This window comes from Cydia splendana, chromosome 22, assembly GCF_910591565.1.
Source record: "Cydia splendana chromosome 22, ilCydSple1.2, whole genome shotgun sequence".
NCBI classification, from domain to species: Eukaryota; Metazoa; Arthropoda; class Insecta; order Lepidoptera; family Tortricidae; genus Cydia; species Cydia splendana.
The window spans coordinates 11,155,345-11,178,300 of NC_085981.1; the positions used below are offsets into that span (position 1 = coordinate 11,155,345).

Consider the following 22,956-nt stretch of genomic DNA (forward strand, 5'->3'; position numbering starts at 1 on the left):
TGGTAAGTACGAAAATACTAAATGCAGTGCAAATGTACATAGGGGCTGTTCATAAATTACGTCATCTATTTTTGACGATTTTTGACCCCCCCCCCCCACCCCTCAAATCATCCAAAAATCAAGCTTCGGATGAATCTGTTTCCTCCTACGTCATGTTACCATCATCCGATGTCCAGACACCCCCCCCCCCCCCCCCCCCCACTCCGCCCATTTGAAACGACGTAATTTATGAATAGCCCCATACTCGTACTTATGAAGGTATATTACTCGAAAGAAATTATAGGTACCTACTCGCTTATTTACATGTTTCGTCATTGCATTTGGTACCTATAGGTTGTAAAGTTTGTATCAACGAGGGTTTAAAAACGAACTGGTACTGAGGATCTGATGATGATTAAGGTGGTCACGGATACCAATCAACCATGTAGTAACATGATTAGGCTCGTTTGATTCGTCTCAACAAGATCTTTGACACTGAAGATACACAGGGTCTGATGATGGAGCTGGAAGGTGGCCACGGGTCCCAGTCTATCATGTAACTAAACAACTTCGTGTTTGGGCTCGTTTGATTCGTCTCAACAAGATCTTTGACACAAGACAGTACTCAGGGTCTGATGATGGAGCTGGAAGGTACCATTACCAATCAACCATGCAACTAAACCACATCGTGTTTAGGATCGTTTGATTCGTCTCAACAAGATCTTTGACACTAGGTGATACTCAGAGTCTGATGATGGAGCTGGAAGGTGGTCACCGGTACCAATCAACCATGCAACTAAACCACTTCGTGTTTAGGCTCGTTTTATTCGTTTCAACAAGATCTTTGACACAAGATAGTACTCAGGGTCTGATGTTGGAGCCGGAAGGTGGTCACCGGTACCAATCAACCATGCAACTAAACCACTTCGTGTTTAGGCACGTTTTATTCATCTCAACAAGATCTTTGACACAAGGTAGTACTCAGGGTCTGATGATGGAGCGCGAAGGTGGCGACGGGTACCTGTCTATCATCATCAGACCCTGAGTAGTATCTTATGTCAAACATCTTATTGCGACGAATCAAACGAGCCCAAACACGAAGTGGTTCAGTTACATGGTAGACTGGTACCCGTGGCCACAGTCCAGCTCCATCATCAGACCCTGAGTACTAACTTGTGTCAAAGATCTTGTTGCGACGAATCGAACGAAGCCAAACACGAAGTGGTTTAGTTGCATGGTTGATTGGTACCGGTGACCACCTTCCGGATCCATCATCAGACCCTCAGTACTACCTTGTGTCAAAGATCTTGTTGCGACAAATCAAACGAGCCCAAACACGAAGTGGTTCAGTTACATGGTAGACTGGTACCCGTGGCCACCTTCCAGCTCCATCATCAGATCCTGAGTACTATCTTGTGTCCAAGGTCTTGTTGAGACGAATCAAACGAGCCTAAACACGAAGTGGTTTAGGGGCTATTCATAAATTACGTCATTTCAAATTAGGGGGGGGGGGGGGTCTGGACATCGGATGACGGTAGCATGAAGTAGGATGAAATGGGGTCATTTGATGCATGATTTTTGGATGATTATAGGGGGGGGGGTCCAAAATCGTCAAAAATCGATGACGTAATTTATGGACAGCCCCTTAGTTGCATGGTTGATTGGTACCGGTGACCACCTTCCGGCTCCAACATCAGACCCTGAGTACTATCTTGTGTCAAAGATCTTATAGAAACGAATAAAACGAGCCTAAACACGAAGTGGTTTAGTGGCATGGTTGATTGGTACCGGTGACCACCTGCCGGCTCCATCATCAGACCCTGAGTACTATCTTGTGTCAAAGATCTTGTTGAGACGACTCAAACGAGCCTAAACACGAAGTGGTTTAGTTGCATGGTTGATTGGTACCGGTGACCACCTTCCGGCTCCATCATCAGACCCTGAGTATTATCTTGTGCCAAAGATCTTGTTGAGATGAATCAAACGAGCCCAAACACGAAGTGGTTTAGTTGCATGGTTGATTGGTACCGGTGACCACCTTCCGGCTCCATCATCAGACCCTGAGTACTATCTTAAGTCAAAGATCTTATTGAGACGAATAAAACGAGCCTAAACACGAAGTGGTTTAGTTGCATTGTTGATTGGTACTGGTGACCACCTTCCGGCTCCATCATCAGACCCTGAGTACTATCTTAAGTCAATGATCTTGTTGAGCCGAATCAAACGAGCCCAAACACGAAGTGGTTTAGTTGCATGGTTGATTGGTACCGGTGACCACCTTCCGGCTCCATCATCAGACCCTGAGTACTATCTTGAGTCAAATAAATACATATAGAATGTCAGGTCGTTTCAAATATTTTTAATCCTGTCCGGTAGTTTATTAAACTGTACCATTATAAATTATAATACTATAAAAACAGTGCTAGGATCAAAGTCTCTCGTTGCGGTTTACACGCACACAGTATAGCGTTTTACACGGCGCCCGCCGCACACTATGATAAAAAACCTCGTCGTCGCCGTTGAAAATGTGCGGTGCCGACCGACACACGTCCTGCCTCTACAAGCTCTGCCGCGGCACTGAGCTGGCGCAGCGCGCGTCATCGGTAATATAGAGTAGTTTTCAAAAAATTGCCAAAAAATTATAGTAGAATTTCATAAACACTAATGTATACCAACAGTATAAGCAAACGTTGCAGATTGCTTGAGTATGAAAATGACTTCGACATTAAGTAGATTTTCGTAGGAATTGACACTTGTTTCGGAGAGAAAATCGAGTTCGTTTTACTTTGATTTTCTCTTTCTCAAAGGTATGTAGGAAAAATATAGTTTGATATGCCTAAAGTACAGGGTATTAGTAATACAAAATAGCCAGGTTTAGCAGAGTAAAATTCTCAACATTTCCAAATAAGAGCTCGCCATTCAGTGCTTCACGGGGTTTTTCGGAAACGACCATCAGAAAAAAAATCATTACTAATTTAATAAGTCCTTTTTCTAATATTTACAACGATATTTATAAAGATAAGAAGACGCTTTTACTGGAACAAGTACTCATTGTTTCTAATAATGAGCGCAAAGTCCTGAATTTCGTCGACTAGTATCATCAATTTTGCATTATTTCGACTTTTCTTGTAAGAGCGCTCTTAACTGACTAACTTTACTTTAAAGAACGCATCTGTACGTATAGATACCTAGTATACCTATAAATAAGTATAAAGTTAATTGACATCAGTATGATTTTTACATACCTACCCAAAATATATTTATACTCTGTATAGCAATTTCACCTCACGGTTGGTGGAATCTAACTTAATAAGGGTGCCGACCCCGAGTCGTGAAATGAACTGAAAAGTAAAATACTCTGCTGGTGTTTGTAAGAGGAAAATGGAGGCGATAGAAAACAAGCCTATAAATAACTCTGTAACCAGGAAACAAGAAGCTTATAAACAGACTTGAAATTGAGTGAAAAACAAAGTTTTCAAGGGTCGTTCACTCGGGAATTATTTTGTATTTTGTGAGACATTCTCAAAATATCAAACGCCATTGGTTCGACACGAGACGAAATAGTTCGTGATTTGAACGTTCGTATTACGTTGTGTTTCTGTTGTCTATGTATGTACAAACAGCAACACTTACCATAGAGAAATTCTTCTTCTTCTTCGTTACACTCTTGACAGAGTGGTCGTGGCCATTATGTAGACTTTTGAGCGACTCGTTTAACGACTAGAGATGCACCGGATATTCGGTTACTATCCGGTATCCGGCCTATCCGGCCATTATTTTAATATTCGGCCGGATACCGGATAGTGACCTACTATCCGACCGGATACCGGATAGTAACATTGCTTGATTTCGGAGTAAACAAAATTGGATTTAAGAAACAGTTAGCGTCATAATCATAATCGTACTCGTTATTATTTTAAAACAATTTAATAATTCCACAGACATGCGCACTCATTTCGAACCTAGATGGGTCCGCGCGAACGTTCTCTACGAAACAGGTCAAAATCTGCACAATGCGCACCTGAAAAACCGAAATGTAGGTATAGTTCGGCCGGCCGAATATTCGGCCGATGGGCAGGCCGAATATCCGGCCAGACAACTATCCGTTGCATCTCTATTAACGACATGTCGCCATTCCTCCCGTAGAGCTGCTTTCCGTGAGCATTCGCTTACTGCGGCCGACACATTGGCTTTGATTTGGTCGGTCCATCTCATTGGCGATCTTCCTCTAGCCCTGTCATCTCCCACTCTTCCTTATAGAGAAATATAAGTAAGGGAAGTGTGGTAACTGCATACATCAGTTTTCTTACCAAAACGCGAGTTATTTCGTAGTCGACATCTAGCGTCAAGTAGTGGAATTTACTGCTAGGCGACAATACATGTCGCGACGATCGAAAAGTCTAATCTTCAACAATTTTTAGCTAATATAACTGGATCAACCGGAACTCTATTTTCAACTCCTTGTACTTGTAATATTAGTTGTAAATTGTTTTAGCAGTACATTTTTCGTCAGTATCGACACTTGTGACATCTGGTGTGAAGTAGCGGTACTGATAAATCCACTACTTGACGCTAGATGTCGACTACGAAATAACTCGCGTTTTGATTAGTGTTGTGAATAACGCTAATTTCGAGGCTTAAAGACTCGAACCCTTAAGACTCTCGAGGCTTACATCCATACGCGTAAAATAAATAAATACAATACTCAAATGTAGTCGAATCTTCAAGACTTACGAGTCTTGAGGGCTCGAGTCTAAGCCTAAAAGTAAGCGTTATTCACAACACTGGTTTTGATGGTAAGAAAACGGGCGTATGGAGTTACCACTCTTTTTATATTTTTCTCCATGCTCTTACTTGCTCCATGCCTTTTGTAATAAGGTTTACGAACTGTCAGTTAACAGCGTGGGCGTATGACTGTATGTATATCTAAGCCTATCTGTCTTGTACGTATTTTGACTAGTGGGTGTGACGCAATCGCGGATTCAATTTTCGGTTGTCTGATTAATTCGTTGCTAAGGCTTTATATTAAGGCTAAATCTCTTCGTAAGCATTTTTATTCGATAAAAATGTGTGGATAGATAAATACACGAGTAAAAAAGCGACATAGGGTTATTCGCCAGTAATTGGCCACCCTAAACTAAAAATGAATTATATTTACCTATAAACAGATCTCATTTTGGTATAAAGTGGCTAGTTATTGAAGGCTGGCCAGTTATTGAAACCTTATACTAAAATGTGTTCTTTTTATAGGTGAATAGAATTAATTTTTAGTTTAGGGTGGCCAATTACTAACAGTGGCCAGTTACTGGCAAATTACCCTACTAAACAGATATAAAAACACCTCCGTGCGGTTCCTACTGCCGTAACTCCTTTCTAAGTTTTTACATATAATTTGCTATGCAAATGAAATGCAAGCAATATTTCCGTGTTAGATTAGCCTTGCAAAAACGCTTTTATTTCGAGCCCAGTTTATGTTAAAATATGTACCGCGCCTTTAGGAGTTATTATTAGTGCCAAATTTAGCTATTTTGAGAAGTGTCTAGTACTAGTCTAAGTGTATGTTCTGTACATTGAATGATTTTTCAAATCCATATTCGGATTCCATATTATTTTTTTCGATAACCATTAATCAAATGAGAATGTTTTTGATTGAACTAATTATTAAATTATTTTTTCACTTCTCATGCTCAAAAAGTGCACCTTTATGTCGTGCGTAGACGACATAAAATCGCATTTTATGCTCTAGAAGTCTAGAGCATAAAAGTAAAATTTTCTTCTAAGACTAAGGTAATCGGTCTCGACAGCCAAACAGTTAAAACATATTGCACAATTCTACTGAGCAATAAAATTGTGTAGATGACAAAACTTGTTATATTATTTTATTTTTGCTATAATTTATTAGAAATCCGTATTTTCTGTCATTAAATTTAGTAAATCACATAAAATAGGAGTCGATTATCGTTCAAAAATGCTACGAAATGTTTTACTTGGCAGAAAACCAAGCGTCTGAAACTCTGATCACATGATGAAAATGAAAAAAAAAATTAAAAAGTTAGTTGGCGGGAATTGGTTTTGTATTATGTTCTTTCGCTTTACGAATTTTGTGGTGTAAATTGCCGTGAAAAATTGAAAAGTGTTTTGTTTTCCTCGCAATCGAAGTGAAAAGCAGAGTGTACAACAAGGGCATAAATGTCCATTTTTACTCATCTACTATTTTGGTCTTCGCTTCGCTCAGACCAAAAAATTGCCTCGGGTAAAAATGGGTCACTTTATGCCCTTGTTGTACAATCTACTATTTAACAAGCAGAGACGTCTGCGAACGATGCTATTAAGTATTGCCATAAAGTTATGCCATGAATTCCAAGTCTCACCCAAGGCATTACTGCCACTTTTAAATTTATTCTGAGTTGTACTAATTATTTACATTATTTTATTCATGTAAGGTACCAGTAAGAGTCAAATCGGGATTGATTAAGATATAAACATGAAACTAGTTTAGGTTGGATTCGAGTATCATTTAAACTTAAAATGCCTAAAATTAGATCTATCTAAAACTATTTTTATAAGCGTCTCCGAGTCCGAGCATACTATAGTTCGTTTTTTTTAGCATTAGAAATAAGGTAAACAATCTTGATGTGTCTTTTAATTGAAAAACACATTTTAAAAATAAGTTACGGCAAATATGTAACAATTATGAATATAATACAACCTTTTATATTCTTCTGCTTTCATAAGGAATAGTAACTGATTTTTAAAAAGCGTTTTTCAATTAAAAGACATGTCAAGATCGCTAACCTTCTTTCAAGTTCTTTCTAATGCTAAAAAAAACGAACTATACAAATTATTATAAAGTAAAAATGGAAAAATTCACCCTTTCCGGCAAGACTTGAACTAGCGACCACCGGTCCGATCGCTACTACCAACCGATCTACGGAGGCACCTAGAGTTAAACCACGAGAAGTCTGCAACGATTTTGATAGCACATGCAGTGCAAGTGTTATTTATACGTCATAATTTCATAGAAGTTTGACGTTTAAAATAACACTTGTACTGCGTGTGCTATCAAAATCGTTGTAGACTTCTCTTGGTTCAACTCTACTCGATAAAAAAAAACCGGACAAGTGCGAGTCGGACTCGCCCACCGAGGGTTCCGTACTTTTTAGTATTTGTTGTTATAGTGGCAATAGAAATACATCATCTGTGAAAATTTCAACTGTCTAGCTCATAGAATTAGATGACAAAGAACAACTGTCAATCTTCAAAAGTGTGACCAAAAATGAAATGCAAGTGTGTGCGTAAATTGTCTATGTGAGATCAAAAATAGTGATTTCATGTTACAACATATTAATAATCTGTCGATGTTTGATTGCTTTATCGACTACTTTTTCAAATGTGTTATTTTAAACGTTAAAATTCTACGACATTATGACGTATAAATAACACTTGCACTGCGTTTGCCATCAAAATCGTTGCAGACTTATCTTAATGTAACTCTTACTGTGTTGGAAAGTGAAGTTTAAGTTTACCGCTATACATGAACACCTTCAAAAAGGTATAACAATCGTTATTATTTGAAGTCGGTTATAAAAGCTAATATCTTAATGATGTCTTGTGAAGAAATAATTACATAGCTATTAATATACCGACAAGTTATCGATACTGTCATATGAACATTTTGTCAAGCCCTAGCGTAAAGTAACAAAAGATTATGTTTTTACACAAAATATTTTAAATTATAGACTAATATGATAAAATATTAGCACACAAAGGAAGAAAAACTTATAATAAACTGTATAAACCGGCTTTCTTACACTTTTTACGCTGTTAATTTGACAAAATATCGTTATGAAAATTTCGCTCGGAATAACATAAATCCTATGAAATGAGTATTTGCTTGGACTATTTGGCCCTGTGACACTGCAATCCGGCACACTACAAGACACCATCTTCACTGAATTACTTTATTTCATACTTTTCGTCCTAATCCGTGTATATTTTTCAATTTAAAAATTACCGTGATAAGCTCTTGGCCGTCCGCGGCCGTCGTCAAACTCAAAAGTGGTTACGTTTTCTCTTTGGTAGTCTGACTCTTTCGCACTCATGGGATGTTCATATACGTGATGGCTTCCCTTTCCCTTTCGCACACTTCAGCTGTCTGTCAAGCGCGAGCGGATGGTAGGTCTATGGTCTAGCTAACACGGTTCGTGAGATATAGCCTGGTGACAGACGGACGGACAGCGGAGTCTTAAGGCTTGGCCACACACAGAGCGCGACGCAGCGCCGCGTCCGCGCCGCGTGATGCCGACGCGAAGCCTGGTCAAACAGGGCGCGCGCCGATCGCGCCGGCCTCACGCTCTCAACACGCCCTCAAGGCGCGCGTGAACGCGGCGCGGCCGCGCGGGAACGCGGCGCACCGCTCGCTGCCTACGTCCGATCCTACTGACGTGACCTTGCGCGACGCGGCGGGCCGCCGCGTTCGCTCGGCGCAGCGCTGTGCACGCGCCGCGCGGACGCAATGGGCCGCGCGGCGCGGGGCGCGACAGAAGCGGGGCGTGATACCGGCGGGACGCAGTCTGTTTGACGTCGGTAACCTGTTAGCATGTGCCGCGGTCGCGCGGCGTGGACGCGGCGCTGCGTCGCGCTCTGTATGTGGCCAAGCCTTTAGTAATACGGTCCCGTTTTACCCTTTGGGTACGGAACCCTAAAAAACTGTTTATTATAAATAAAATTTACAATGTTTACGGACAGGCTTAGCCTAATCTACACTATAATAGATTATTATGCACTGCATGCGTCTACTGTAACAAAACATGCAAGTTATTGAACCGTTCCGTGCGTTAAAATAACACCCTCAATTAAACACTTACGTATTTATATAGGTATACCTACTCTTACGTCTAAGGCTACGTGCATAGCATTCTAGCATGTAATCCTCTTATAATTAGCGTCATTATCGTGTGAGAATATATATAGACAACTGTTTGATTCAGAATGAGTTTCACCGCGATTCGAAGTATTCCTCGTTACGTGTTCGCTGGTGTGTTTATCGTTTTGTTTACTTTAGACTTGTTTAGGCGTAAACATGCAATGATAATGAAGTAGGTAGGTATGACGCAGATGCGTAGTGAACCATTGACAGGAAAAAAATTTCAGCTCGCCCATAAAAAACATTGACTTCTGATCGATGATGATTTTTTTGGGTTCTGTACCCAAAGGGGCGGGGTAAAAACGGGACCCTATTACTAAGACTCCGATGTCCGTCTGTCCGTCCGTCTGTCTGTCACCAGGCTGTAACTCATGAACCGTGATAGCTAAACAGTTGGAATTTTCACAGACGATGTATTTCTGTTGCCGCTATAACAACAAATACTAAAAAGTACGGAACCCTCGGTGGGCGACTCCGACTCGTCCGGTTTTTTTATATGTACAGTGAAACCTGTTTAATTGGCACCTGGATAAATGGAAAACCTCAATAATTGCAACCAAAAGTCCGGTCCCGGTCCCTTGAGACCAAAAGGCCTCTATAATTGAAAATTTGGAACCTCTATAATTGCAACTTAGATTTTAGGGCTTTTCGTAATTTTGCCTCTGTAATTGACCACATCGCAACTAAGACCTCTATAATTGACACTGCTAAAAAAATCCGTTATTTTTGCTCTTCTTTTTACCTCTATTATTGAAACGAGTCTTACTTATTACCTCTGTAATTGAAATAATGTAGTTGTAGACAGCAGAAACAATATTTTAATAGCAATGATCATTTTATTTATATCTTCATCCAGAATTCAATTTATTTATTGGGTATCTATCACAGCCTGTAGTAGGTGAAATAGTTTTGATTAAATCAAAAACAAAGTATGCTTTTTACATTCTAATAAAACTTTCTTCTAGAATTCAAGGGATTTTTTAAAACCCAAATGAGTAATAAGAAACTAAAGTAGTAATTAATGTAGTGTAAAAGTGCAAGTATAAACAGAAGCTATATATAGACCAGAAACCCAGAACGTAAGCGTGTAAATCTACTTTCAATGGTTATTTGCACCTCCATAAAAGAAATTTGTCAGAACGCAACCTCTAATAGACACAAAAATTTTTTGAACCTCGTTAATTGACACGACCTGCTTAAATGAAAAACCTGGTTAATTGACAAAAAATGGCCGGTCCCTTGAGATTGCAATTATCCAGGTGCCACTGTATAAGCATCTTGCAGCTGCTCATACAAAAGTAGTCGTGTTTTTTATTTACTCAGCCTTTCGGAAAATACTGAAAATAACTCGTAAATGGCGCGTTTTGAGAAATGATGTTATTATGTATTTACTTAAGTATTTATTCTGTCTACTGCCAAATTTCCTCGAAATGCCATAAAACTCCCACCGGCTTGCCTATTTTGATACATTTTCAGATTTGTTTGACGACATGGCCACATTGTCTAAAGGGGCCAACAGATTACCAGTTCTCCGGACGATATCAGCCTGTGAGTTGTTCGGAACTGTCACCTTTTGCGTTTAACTGACAGGCTGATATCGTCCGGCGAACTGGTAATCTGTGGACCCATTTACATACCTACTATAAACTTAACTGACCATTGAGAGCATATTTTGTTGCAGTACACGTTCAAAAGTATTTGCCACGGTCTAAAGGCTTGGCCACACACAGAGCGCGACGCAGCGCCGCGTCCGCGCCGCGTGATGCCGACGCGAAGCCTGGTCAAACAGGGCGCGCGCCGATCGCGCCGGCCTCACGCTCTCAACACGCCCTCAAGGCGCGCGTGAACGCGGCGCGGCCGCGCGGGAACGCGGCGCACCGCTCGCTGCCTACGTCCGATCCTACTGACGTGACCTTGCGCGACGCGGCGGGCCGCCGCGTTCGCTCGGCGCAGCGCTGCGCACGCGCCGCGCGGACGCAATGGGCCGCGCGGCGCGGGGCGCGACAGAAGCGGGGCGTGATACCGGCGGGACGCAGTCTGTTTGACGTCGGTAACCTGTTAGCATGTGCCGCGGTCGCGCGGCGTGGACGCGGCGCTGCGTCGCGCTCTGTATGTGGCCAAGCCTTAATTGTTCTTTCATCATTATCTCTCCTAGCCGTTTTCGGCCACAGCGACTGCTTTTTACCGCTGAGAGCATCGCTGGTGCGCTCTCAGGTGACTGACGTAGCCAATCTTTGCAGCAAATGTGCGGCCGCATTCGCTGCAGGTCAGCACCCCTTCGACGTAATTATATGTGATGGCCATAGGTGGGCTGGCCTTTAGCTCGTCTCGCTTAGCGTCGAGTTCTGTGCGGCGCCTGGCTTCAAATTCACGCACCTGCGTCTGCACAATATGCCTCCACTGTGGACGGTCACCAGCTCTTCATATGCCGCTTCAACATATTTTTGAACCGATGTTAACAATATATAATTATCCATATCGGTTAACGAATTAAGAACCCTTGGAAACTTTGAGTCGCTTAAAAGTTATACAAATGAAAACTTTTCTTTAGATGTCCTTCGCCCGGCTAAAATGAAAGCATTGTAAACAAGCTACATAGTGAAAAGACTTTTTAGGCCGCCGGCCTAGTGACGTAGAAGCTACACGGTCTACGTCTGCAGCACTGATGTAAGAGACACGTCACACTGGGAAAGTGCGTTCGATGATAAAGCTTTTGTGGAGACAATTAAGTTTATAATGTTTATAAAGGACTATAGCTTTTGCCCGCGGCTTTGTCTCCATGGAATGCTGATGGTGATGATGATTGATAAAAACAATCTATCAACCTACAAGACCTTTATAGGCCGTCGGCCGAATAGTGACGCAGAAGCTACACGGTCTGAGGCACTGATTGAAGTAAGAGACACGTCACACTGGGAAACTGTTTCGTTCATGACAAAGCGAATAAGATATCTGCTCCATTAACCAAATGTTGTTTGGAAAATATAGCTTTTTAGCGATAAGACCTGCTCTTTGACCTCTAGGTAACGCCGTTTAATCCTTAAACAGTCTATAACGTTTTTATTTGAGGGTTTTTGAGGTGTGCAATAGAGTTATTGCATTTTATTGTAAATTTATTAATGCATTCAAGGAAACAATGAATAACAGTCTCAGGACTTTTATTTGGTCACTTAGCTACATAGGGGTGTAGTTAGTGAAACAAATGTAGGTACAGTCGACATCAGATATATATCGGAGCGGTCGAGGCGCTCACAAATATCTCAACACGCCTCTATTGTCAAAGCGTTAGAGTGCATGTTCAGATATTGTGAACACCTTGGCCGCTCCGATATATCTGATGGCGACTGTACCTTTACCTATGTCCGGCTACGTACCTTTATCCATCCTCAACCTTATTACAAAGTGTTAAGGTCCGTAATTGTTTTTTACCTATTTTTTAGTTGGACCGCGATTATCGCTGACGCAATGCCAATTACCGTGGAACAATAGAATGAAATTTTCCTGTAAACGCCGCTATTATCCTGCTGCTTAATGCATTTAACATTTTGTCGTACGACTTACTAACACAGTAGTTATAAAATCTCGAGAACGGATAAAGTACCTCATCATCATCATCATCTCAGCCATAAGACGTCCACTGCTGAACATAGGCCTCCCCCATGGACCTCCACACGTACCGGTTGGAACTGTTGGAAGCGACCCGCGTCGCAGATAAAGTACCTACTTACGAATATTTAGTAAATCAATAAAGTTTATAAATAAATAAATATTATAGGGACATTCTTACACAAATTGACTAAGTCCCACGGTAAGCGCAGTTTATTTTTCAATAAAAGGTTTTTTTTCTTTACTTTTAACGACGACTAGACTATTCTAACAAATCCAAACTTAAGAGAATACGTTATCTTCTAGTACTGAGGGCCACCTTCGGCCTTCATCATTATGATCAGCTCTATGTATCATAATATTGCAATGTCATCAGTTATAATATAAGAATGTCAACTTCCAGTTCAATGGAATACTAAAAACATGCTGCCCGATTCGATTCTACAAACAAAAAAGTCACTTTTGACACTGACACATCTAATCCATATCGTTTCTAGATCTATTAATTGGCGTAAGTATATTAAAGTTGGAATCGGGCCGTGAGTCTCTAAAAGCTTGTAAAAAAGAAATACTAGTTTACCTACTAGTAAACGAACGGACTATTTTTATTATTTTGTTACATAATACTCTACGAACGGGGGATGATTTATTTAGACGCACTCAATTCGTTGAACACTTTACGATTCCCGCGTTATTTCTCGCTTGGCACAAGGCTAAATATTTTCTGTACCTGAAAAGAATACAACAGTAAAGTGACCATCGGTCGGCCTTTTGTTTTTGCAGGAAGGTTACGATTGTCATGGTGTGGACATAACCCAAAATCCACGTAAGTGGTTCAGACCACTGACATTCGTGTGAATACTTGTAATAGATAGATCGTATACTTAACCTACTAACAAAAAATTGCACCTGCATCTTCTGCATTCGCGGCAGACGCCATTACCACTTGGCCAAAATTTGGAAAACTAATAGGCGCTTTTGAGCATATGTAAGTCTAGGTGATAATTCTGAGGACAGTACGACCTTGCACCTCCTATACGAAGCCTTTACGGGATAATGGTAAGGTCAATGCGGCCAAATCTGTCATATGGGAAATTCCGTCAACAAACGCTTTTCTCTGAAACAGTACACAATTGGTAATTTCCTCGACAAAGCAGCGATAGCTTTTAGTTTCAGCAATCGCTTTTCCCGTATGACAGAATTGGCCGCATTGACGAGATTTTGTGCTGCCATCTATACTTGGCAATAAGTCAAATTAGTTTGATTTGTTTTTTTTAAGTTGCCCTCCAATCTGAGATCGGTTTTCGGTCTTCATCCTTTATTGTCACCTTGTCAATTCGGTTTTCGGTCTTCATCCTTTATTGTCACCTTGCTAATTAATGTTTTTTTTTGTTGCAGGTCGGTGCAGAGCGCGGTTTAGGCGTCGGGAGCTGGTCCAGAAAGCAGAACCAACGGATACACAGCCATGAATGAACTTGACAGCTTACGTCAAGAGGCGGAGACCCTCAAAAATGCCATTAGGGTGAGTATCTTTTCGAATTTAAACTCTCGTAAGTCATATTGAACGAGCATAAACTGTAGGTGACGGCACAGGAGGCCCCTGTTTATTGGCGTGAGTGTAAATGTCAAGTGTAACACATTCAGTGCCGAAAACCCGACTTTCGGGTATTTTATGATTTCGTTCCCAGGCCGCACGACCCGATAGTCGGGATCGTGGTACTACTGCTATGACGAAATTGTTGTGGCCTGGCGCGGATGACCGGATGTCTTGTTTGGCTGGGTGGCAATGAATGTGTTAAGCTTCCAATGTAGCCCACAAGATGGCGGAACCTACAATCCATAAGAAAACGTTTTCTTATGCATTGTAGGTTCTGCCGTCTTGTCTTGTTGGTTCACGTGCGAACGTGAACTGTAGAGGGCAGCACTTTGGCGTGAAGTGACAATTGTACAGTTTGTGTTTCCGATTCAGGCCACAAGATGGCAGAACCTCCAACTTGCACGGCCTTTGTACTATAATTTTATTTTCACATCACCTATTCGAAAAAGGGCTTTTTCTTCCCTGCTAGGAGGGATTGAAGTGTCACTTTTGGGTCTACGTTAAAAGACGGTCATTTTCAATAAGGCAGCTAACCTTACATTTATTTGACACAGTCCTGTGACCATACTCGAATTGTTGCTAATTTGTGACAAAGTGATAATTTTAGAACCACGATTGAATCGTTCGGTACAGTCAGCAGCAGAAATTTCAAAGTGGGCGAGGTGTTCAAAATTACCTAAACATAACCTAAGACCCATACCACAGAACAGCAATAGTACTACCGTACAGAAAGGACACTTCCTACAAAACCGAAGTTTGACAGCGATTCAGGGTCGAATCATGATATCCCTTTCTATTCTAACTTATGGCACTATCCCTTTCGACTATTTAGGGTTGTCGAAATTCAAGTAATTATCTTATCTGTGGTCGTGCACGCAAATGGAAGTCAAGTGGTGCCAACCCTAATGGCTCCTATACACGATGGGCCAACGCCGGTCACTCCAAGGGACGCATTTATGCGTTAGAGGGAGCAAGTGATATTGCTATCTCATTCTACCGCATGGCTGCGTCCCTTGGAGGGGCCGGCGTTGGCCCATCGTGTAGAGGAGCCATAATAATTGCTCGGAGCAATTGAGCCGAACGGAGGCGAGTCTGCCCGAAGTCAGGAGTGTCTCCCCACTGCCCATACAAGACCATGTGCACATCATTTTACGCTATTGTCCGCTTAATCTACTTCTGCATCTTTCTCAGCGCCGTATCGAACCATCTTATTTATTTATTAAATAATCGCACAATACATAAAGTTCAAAGGGCGAACTTAATGAATGAATGAATTTACTAAATCGAAAGATTGAGTTGGTGCAGGGTCAAACAGTATAAAAAAATAAAAAGATCCTGCAGGTGGCTAAATGATATACTTTTGCCAAATAAAATCAGTCCATCACATCCTTATTCATATCGCTGCGCCATATAACGAGTCACGTACACAATTCCACGTTAACCTTCGTACCTTCTCTAAGAAACGATAACCTTCTCAGATATCTTTGTAACCTAAATCTTTCCCCTGTGACATCACATGACATATTGCTTAGATTATTTATACAACATCCGACAAACAATCCTGTAGTAAATAAAAAGAAAATAAGTTCTAATTATTTTTGCCCGCGAAACTGTTGCGTAACCCTGGCAAGTATTCACAAAGCTCACCAACCTTTCCGCTACTATAAACCAGTATAAGATATACCCATACTTGGTATGCACTCAGGGATCAATCTATATTGGTGATGAAAATGATGAGCTGACAGTCATTTATAAAATGCTTCGTGAATACCTAGATTAGATCCAGCATCATAACAAAACATTTGGTACGAGCAGAGGCGTTTTTATTACTTCCTTCTGCGAAGTTTTTCTGATTTTCCTTGCACGTGTATATCCTTACGTCTAATCGTCGTAAAAGTTTTTTTTTAATGCGAAGTGGGTGACATAGGCATTGCGCACGTAGTGTTATTGACGCATATTTTTCCACATATTATTTTGAAATGAAAAAAAATAGGAAATCTTTGTACTAGCGAGGGAATCATTGCCAATTTAGGAAATTACGACGGTTAGCTTTATCTTTACAAATTATCCTTACAAAGGTGGAATACTAAACACTAGTTGTACCATAGAGAAAAAAATACGGAACATCTATTGTCAAGTAGCAGTACTGATAATTCCGCTACTCGATGCTAGATGTCGTTTTGGTATCAAAACTGATGTATGGAGTGAGCACTCTATTCTTACTATATTTCTCTATGGTTGTACTAACAGTACTATCAGTAGTTGGTAAAAAAAAACGTAATTTAAATGGGAGCCGCAGTTCCGAGTAATGACTTAATTTTTCTAAACAACGGTATAATTAAAGAGCCGAGATATGAAGACCACATTACTTCATTACATTAGATTTTTGGAAATAACCCCCTTTGAAAGACCATTACTTTCACGTTTAAAGCGCATACAATTTGATACCATATCAAAACGTTTGAGACCTGCATGAAACATTTTTCCATCTTTCTAGAACAATCATCTAGATTCTAGCTAGCTTCAAGCTAGCTTTTAGAGCGGGAAAGCGGGATACTGTATTTGTTCAAGATTAAAGAAATGAATAGATTACTCGGACCCGCGCACGTTCGCGTTTTGGCAGTTTGTTTGGCAGGTTTTGGACATTGCTATGTCAATAAGGGTTGTAATAGATGAGAAATGAAAATGATAATTTTGCGTTTGATGTTGCAGGACGCGCGCAAGGCGGCGTGCGACACGTCGCTGGCGCAGGCGACCGCCAACCTCGAGCCCATCGGACGCATCCAGATGCGCACGCGGCGCACGCTGCGCGGCCACCTCGCCAAGATCTACGCCATGCACTGGGGCAGCGACTCCAGGTATGTTTCTAGTGACACAAAGAGAAACTTGCCCTCTGACACAGGAAAGGCAGTGGTCTTTTAGGTCTTTTAGTGGTCTTTTTACCGTCAGGTCTTTTAGGGCTTCATCATTCCAACTGTATCTATATCTACCTACTTCTTGCACCGGGGCAGCTATTTTAGGTAAGGCGCAGGGGACAATTTCGACTGCGGGATAATTTCAACTAATCGAAATATCTTCCATGTTTTACATTATTAAATAGTCACACACAATACATATTTTTCGCTATCTGGACATACGTGGCACTATAGTTAATAATGTTAACATGAAACATATTTCGATTAGTTGAAATTATCCCGCAGTCGAAGTTAGCCCCCTGCAACTTATACATACTGTACGACTTCGTACATACTAAATATATGTAATTTCTAGTGTCCGACCGAAGGTTCGGTATCGGTTTCGGTTTCGGTCAGTTTCGGCCAAAAAATCATGTTTCGGCTGTAGTTTCGGTTTCGGCCAAAAAACGGCCGGACCTTTCGGACAACAATATTAATATGTACCTACACCTACATATACTGATTCATAGGTACAGAAATTCATTGGTTTATTATAAAACACAATTCCACTAATGAGGGCGCCACTAGACGGTCGACGCAGTCTTAAGAGGCTGTTAATACCTATAACGCGCACACAGTCTAATTGTATCGGAGTAAATGAGATAGCACTGTCGCATGTTACTGGGCCTGGGCAAAGGAATACTTAATAAGAAAACTCATCATCTTCCTCGCGTAATCCCGGAATTTTTGCCACGGCTCATGGGAGCCTGGGGTCCAATTCACAACTAATCCCAAGAATTGACGTAGGCACTAGTTTTTACGAAAGACTGACCTTCGAACCCAGAGAGTAAACACTAGGCCTTATCGGGACTAGTCCGGCTTCCTCACTATGTTTTTCCTTCACTGAAAAGCAAATAGTAAATATCAAATGATATTTCGTATATAAGTTCCGAAAAACTCATTCGTACGAGCCGGGGTTTGTACATTGAAAGTACCTTACCTTCGGATTGAAAGTCGCACGCTCTTACCGCTAGGCCACCAGCGCTCAAGGAAATATCTCGTTTTTTAATACAATGGACATTGGTTGGAGTCTGTGGTCAACTACTTATCCCGAAGCCTGAAGCACGGCTTTGACGTCGCATGAAAGTTCGCCTCACTGGGGCACTTCGGACTTTTAGGCCCAGGTGAAGATCGGTACCCGGCCTTGCGATATTGTCAACAAAAAATTCGCGTTCGCTGCGCTCGCGTTATTGGTTGGCCCTGTATCTACATGTTAGCTTGACTGGTGAATAAATAGAGTTAGACCCAGAAAATTCTGCAATTATTTTGATAGCATACGCAGTGCTACTAGTGCAAATGTTATTTATACGTCATAATTTCATAGTAGTTTTGACGTGTAAAATAACACTTGCACTGCGTGTGTTATCAAAATCGTTGCAGAATTATCTTGGTCTAACTCTAGTAAATTTCTTAAGAAACTGCTTAATTAACATCAATTTCAAGGACATTGGGTGTTGACAGCCCCATAATATGTGTGTAAAAGCGGTTTTATAACATTTTTTCAACGATTTTAACAAGTCTACAAAAGGTTCGGTTTCGGTTTCGGCCGAAACTAGAGCCAAAGCCGAACATTCGGTTTCGGTTTCGGCAAAAAAACATGTTTCGGTCGAACACTAGTAATTTCCTTTAGTATGACAATGAAAACATTTTATGGAAAATAACATTTCGTCGAATATATCATTAGTACCTAAATGCTAATGCTTTTTTCCTTTAGCGATAAACTTATCAAAACAAGCCTTACCTAAAGTAATAAGTGAATATATTAGGAAGATATTAAGAAGTATTAAAATTTCATAAGTATGTATTAAGGTAGTTACTCATTTCGTGCAAAAACGCCTAAACATGTATTTGAAACATTTACAGACCAGGGGACGGCCTACCGTGAACATTAAAATGAAATATATGAATGAAATTAATCGAATTTCCATTTGGAACTCTTTCTTTCTTTTTCTTATATTTCAAGAATGAAGAATCATTTTTTATTCATTCATATTTTTCTTTTCTTTTATTTATTTATTCGCTCGAATATGCAATAGACAGGTAAATAGACCGAACGAAGCGATTCGCAGTTATAGCCCAGTTGTCCAGCCCTTTCGCTCAGTTACAATAAAACAAAGAGAAAGTACAGTAAATGCACTTAGACATGCGAACATCAAGGCAGCACAGCATGAAATTCGTGACAGCCCGACATTTAATGTATGATTTTATCAAACCATGTAGATATTCAGATTACGAGTGTGCGAGCGAGTTGAGTGCTTGAGCACCAGTTTAAAGTGACATCTAGTCGTAAAAACATGCTATATATTAATTTTTATAAGCTTATTTTAAGCTAGAGGTAAAGCCTAAAGGGGCCCACTGATTACCAGTTCGCCGGACGATATCAGCATGTCAGTTGTTCGGAACAGTTACCTTTTCAGTTTAACTGACAGGCTGATATCGTCCGGCGAACTGGTAATCTGTGGGTCCCTTAAGACAAAAACGTGTCCTATAGTTAACAGCCTAACCAGGCGTCTAGTTCAATACGCTGTCAATTGACACATAGTAGTATAGTATTTGTACGCCACTATTGGCAGAGCATGGTGAGACTACGAAACTGTAATGTAAGATCATTCATCTCTCTCTCTCATGATTCTGACAATCTTCTATGCCTATATTTACACATCTTACACAATGAATGATTCCAATGTATCAACGATTTAAATTTAAATATATTCGGCGAGCGATCAGAATGAAAACTCCAGTACCTAAACTAAACGTATGGGGTAACTTGCAATTACTTAATGTAACAAGGGTGACCGTTGAGCCATAATGGGTAATACTTTGCTTTTACAGTAATTGGCTTACTTCAATTTTAAGATAATTAAAAAAGGTAATAGGAGTTAAGTATTTAATTAACTAGCTTTCGTCCTCGTAAAATTTGTTAAAAACTTTCAACCCTATTTTATACACCCCTTAGGGGTTGAATAAAATAAATCACACATGTTTTTACATCACCGAAACAAATAGTTTTTTTGTTAAAAACGTCAATTCAAAGGACTTCAGCAGTAGTCAAACTCTGAGGTTTGTGACGTCGCTGACAAATTTAACCTTTTGGACGCCAATGACCGATATATCCGCACCGCAGGTTCAACGCCAAAGACTGATTAATCGGTCATAGACCACAGAGCAACATAGACCTACGTGCATATGCATAAAGTTCAATTTCAGTTTTGACACTTTGGTGACGTGGCGTCCGGGTGACTGCTTTTGTGTTTGACACGGCGTCGAAAAGGTTAATGTGGTGATACCCTACCACCTTCCTTTAACCACTAACCTCCTTATTCATAATACTTTACGGACCTGATTTAGTTAAATTATGTTTTATCCCTTCCTTACAAATACATAAGTCAAAATGACAGATAGACAAGAAGAAAGACAAACGATTATTGATAATTGAGGTTTGTAGCCCGTTTATGAATATGGGGGTAAATGTGTAACACCCTCCTCATAATTTGATTAATAGGATAGGATTTTGACTCTTGGAGACCCTATACATCTCTAAGGATAATTTGGTAAACTATATAATCTTATAGTTATGACACCTAGAGAGACATTTCACCTCTAAATAGTATAGATTTTTTTGTATCTGTATTTTTTTATATATTCATATTATAGGTTTTTTTATGTAATTCGACATTAAGAGACCATATACATCTCTAAGTAATTGTAATACGTTCGTTTGAATTGTTAGTTGTATTTTATAAATTTGTTGATGTATTGTTATTATTTTTGCTTGTATGTAAATTCAATGTTGACGTGTAAAAGTGCCCTTGTGGCCTATTTGCTGAATAAATGTTGAAGTTTGAAGTTGGAGTTTGAATAACACGAAATTTGTCCACAGGAACCTGGTGTCCGCCTCGCAAGACGGCAAGCTGATAGTATGGGACAGCCACACCACCAACAAGGTGCATGCGATCCCGCTGCGCTCGTCCTGGGTGATGACCTGCGCGTACGCACCCTCCGGCTCGTACGTGGCCTGCGGCGGGCTCGACAATATCTGCTCCATCTACAGGTGAGGACCCTGTTTACTGAGCCGTAAGGTGCATATTGGCTCGACAACATCTGCTTAATCTACAGGTTAGGACCATGTTCACTGAGCTATATTTAAGGTGCATATTGGCTCGACTACATATGCTCCATCTACAGGTGAGGACCCTGTTTACTGAGCCATAAGGTGCATTGGCTCGACAAGATATGCTCTATCTACAGGTGAGGACCCTGTTTACTGAGCCGTAAGGTGCATATTGGCTCGACAACATATGCTCGATCTACAGGTTAGGACCATGTTCACTGAGCCATATTTAAGGTGCATATTGGCTCGACTACATATGCTCCATCTACAGGTGAGGACCCTGTTTTCTGAGTCATAAGGGGCATATTGGCTCGACAACATATGCTCGATCTACAGGTGAGGTCCGCAGGTCCTGAGCCGTAACGTCCATACTGGCTTAGCAGCTACTGCGGACGCATTCAAGATGGCGCTGACTTAACACTTAATCATTTCAACATATCTGGATAAAAAATGCAGAAATCCAAAATGGAGCCCAATTTTTTAGAGGTCCTCTGTAATCGCTTTGCGCATAGTTAAGGATGACAGATATAGCACTAGTGCTCGCTCTCTAATCCCTGTATAGTTAACAATCGCGCTCTAATCGCTGCTTTACTAAGGCATAAGGCCCAGGTAAGGGCTCGGACCCTCTTTACATCGTCATAAGGTCAATTAAGGTCCATGTCCCTTGATGGCAATACATAACTTTTTATTTTATTAATATTTGTGGAATTGCTCGATTTCATGGGGATGTCATCATCAGAACAAAAAGATGAAGAACAAAAAAGGGGTTTTCATTTCCGGTCAAGCTTACCTCGAGAAATCAGGGAAGATACACAAGCACAAAAATCCGGAGGAATAAAGAAACTCCTTTTTTAATTCGTTTGAAAATAATTAATTCGACCGACAATACCAATGAATTCACATTGTTATTAAAGTTAGAATTCGTATTCTCATTACTGACGTATATGGTTTTAGAACAGGAAAGACGTAACATTCCTGTTAGAACCACGGATCCGTTGAGTCACTGACGCGTGACTTATTTGTTGATTGTTTTCACTAGACTTGCGTCATTCGTATGGGTCTTTGTCTGCGTCCATCTACTTTTCTCTTTCATAAGTAAAAAAAATATTAACTTACACAGATATAATAATAATAATATATAATAATTCAGCCTATATACGTCCCACTGCTGGGCACAGCCGGCACAGGCCTCCTCTCAAGCTCGAGAGGGTTTGGGCTATAGTCCCCACGCTAGCCCAATGCGGATTGGGGACTTCACATACACCTTTTAATTTCTTCGCAGATGTATGCAGGTTTCCTCACGATGTTTTCCTTCACCGAAAAGCTAGTGGTAAATATCAAATGATATTTCGTACATAAGTTCCGAAAAACTCATTGGTACGAGCGAGGATTTGAACCCGCGACCTCCGGATTGAAAGTCCGGCGTCATATCCACTCGGCCAACACCGCTTTTTTTACACAGATAAACTAACAAAAATATATCCTTTATAGATTTTTATTTTGAAAAATTACTATTACTGCGCCATTAATTTTAGGCCACTGGATTGACAAAAGGAAACTTTTGATAACCATTGTTACCGGTTAAATGTACTGAGACGTATAGTGCCATCTACATTAGCTTTCGAATTTGGAACACGTATCTATATTAAACTTTACACATCTTGTACAATCAATGGATCTTTGTATTCAATTTGAATTATTGTGATTTTGATGCATTTAGAATTTTTGATATATTAAAAAGAAATTGAATCATTAAGAAAATAATTTGCAGACTCCACTGTAA

The 22,956-nt window shown here is 40.5% G+C and overlaps 1 protein-coding gene across 1 annotated transcript in view; it reads left to right on the forward strand.

Annotated features, from left to right (window-relative positions):
* Window positions 1–22,956, forward strand: part of LOC134801488 (guanine nucleotide-binding protein G(I)/G(S)/G(T) subunit beta-1) — a 40,680-nt gene that overhangs the window by 11,724 nt on the left and 6,000 nt on the right. Inside the window, exons 2-4 of the mRNA XM_063774098.1 lie at window positions 13,910–14,033; window positions 16,821–16,966; window positions 20,943–21,113. Of these exons, the coding sequence (XP_063630168.1) occupies window positions 13,977–14,033; window positions 16,821–16,966; window positions 20,943–21,113 (374 nt within the window). The 5' untranslated portion in view covers window positions 13,910–13,976. The remainder of the gene's footprint in view (window positions 1–13,909; window positions 14,034–16,820; window positions 16,967–20,942; window positions 21,114–22,956) is intronic.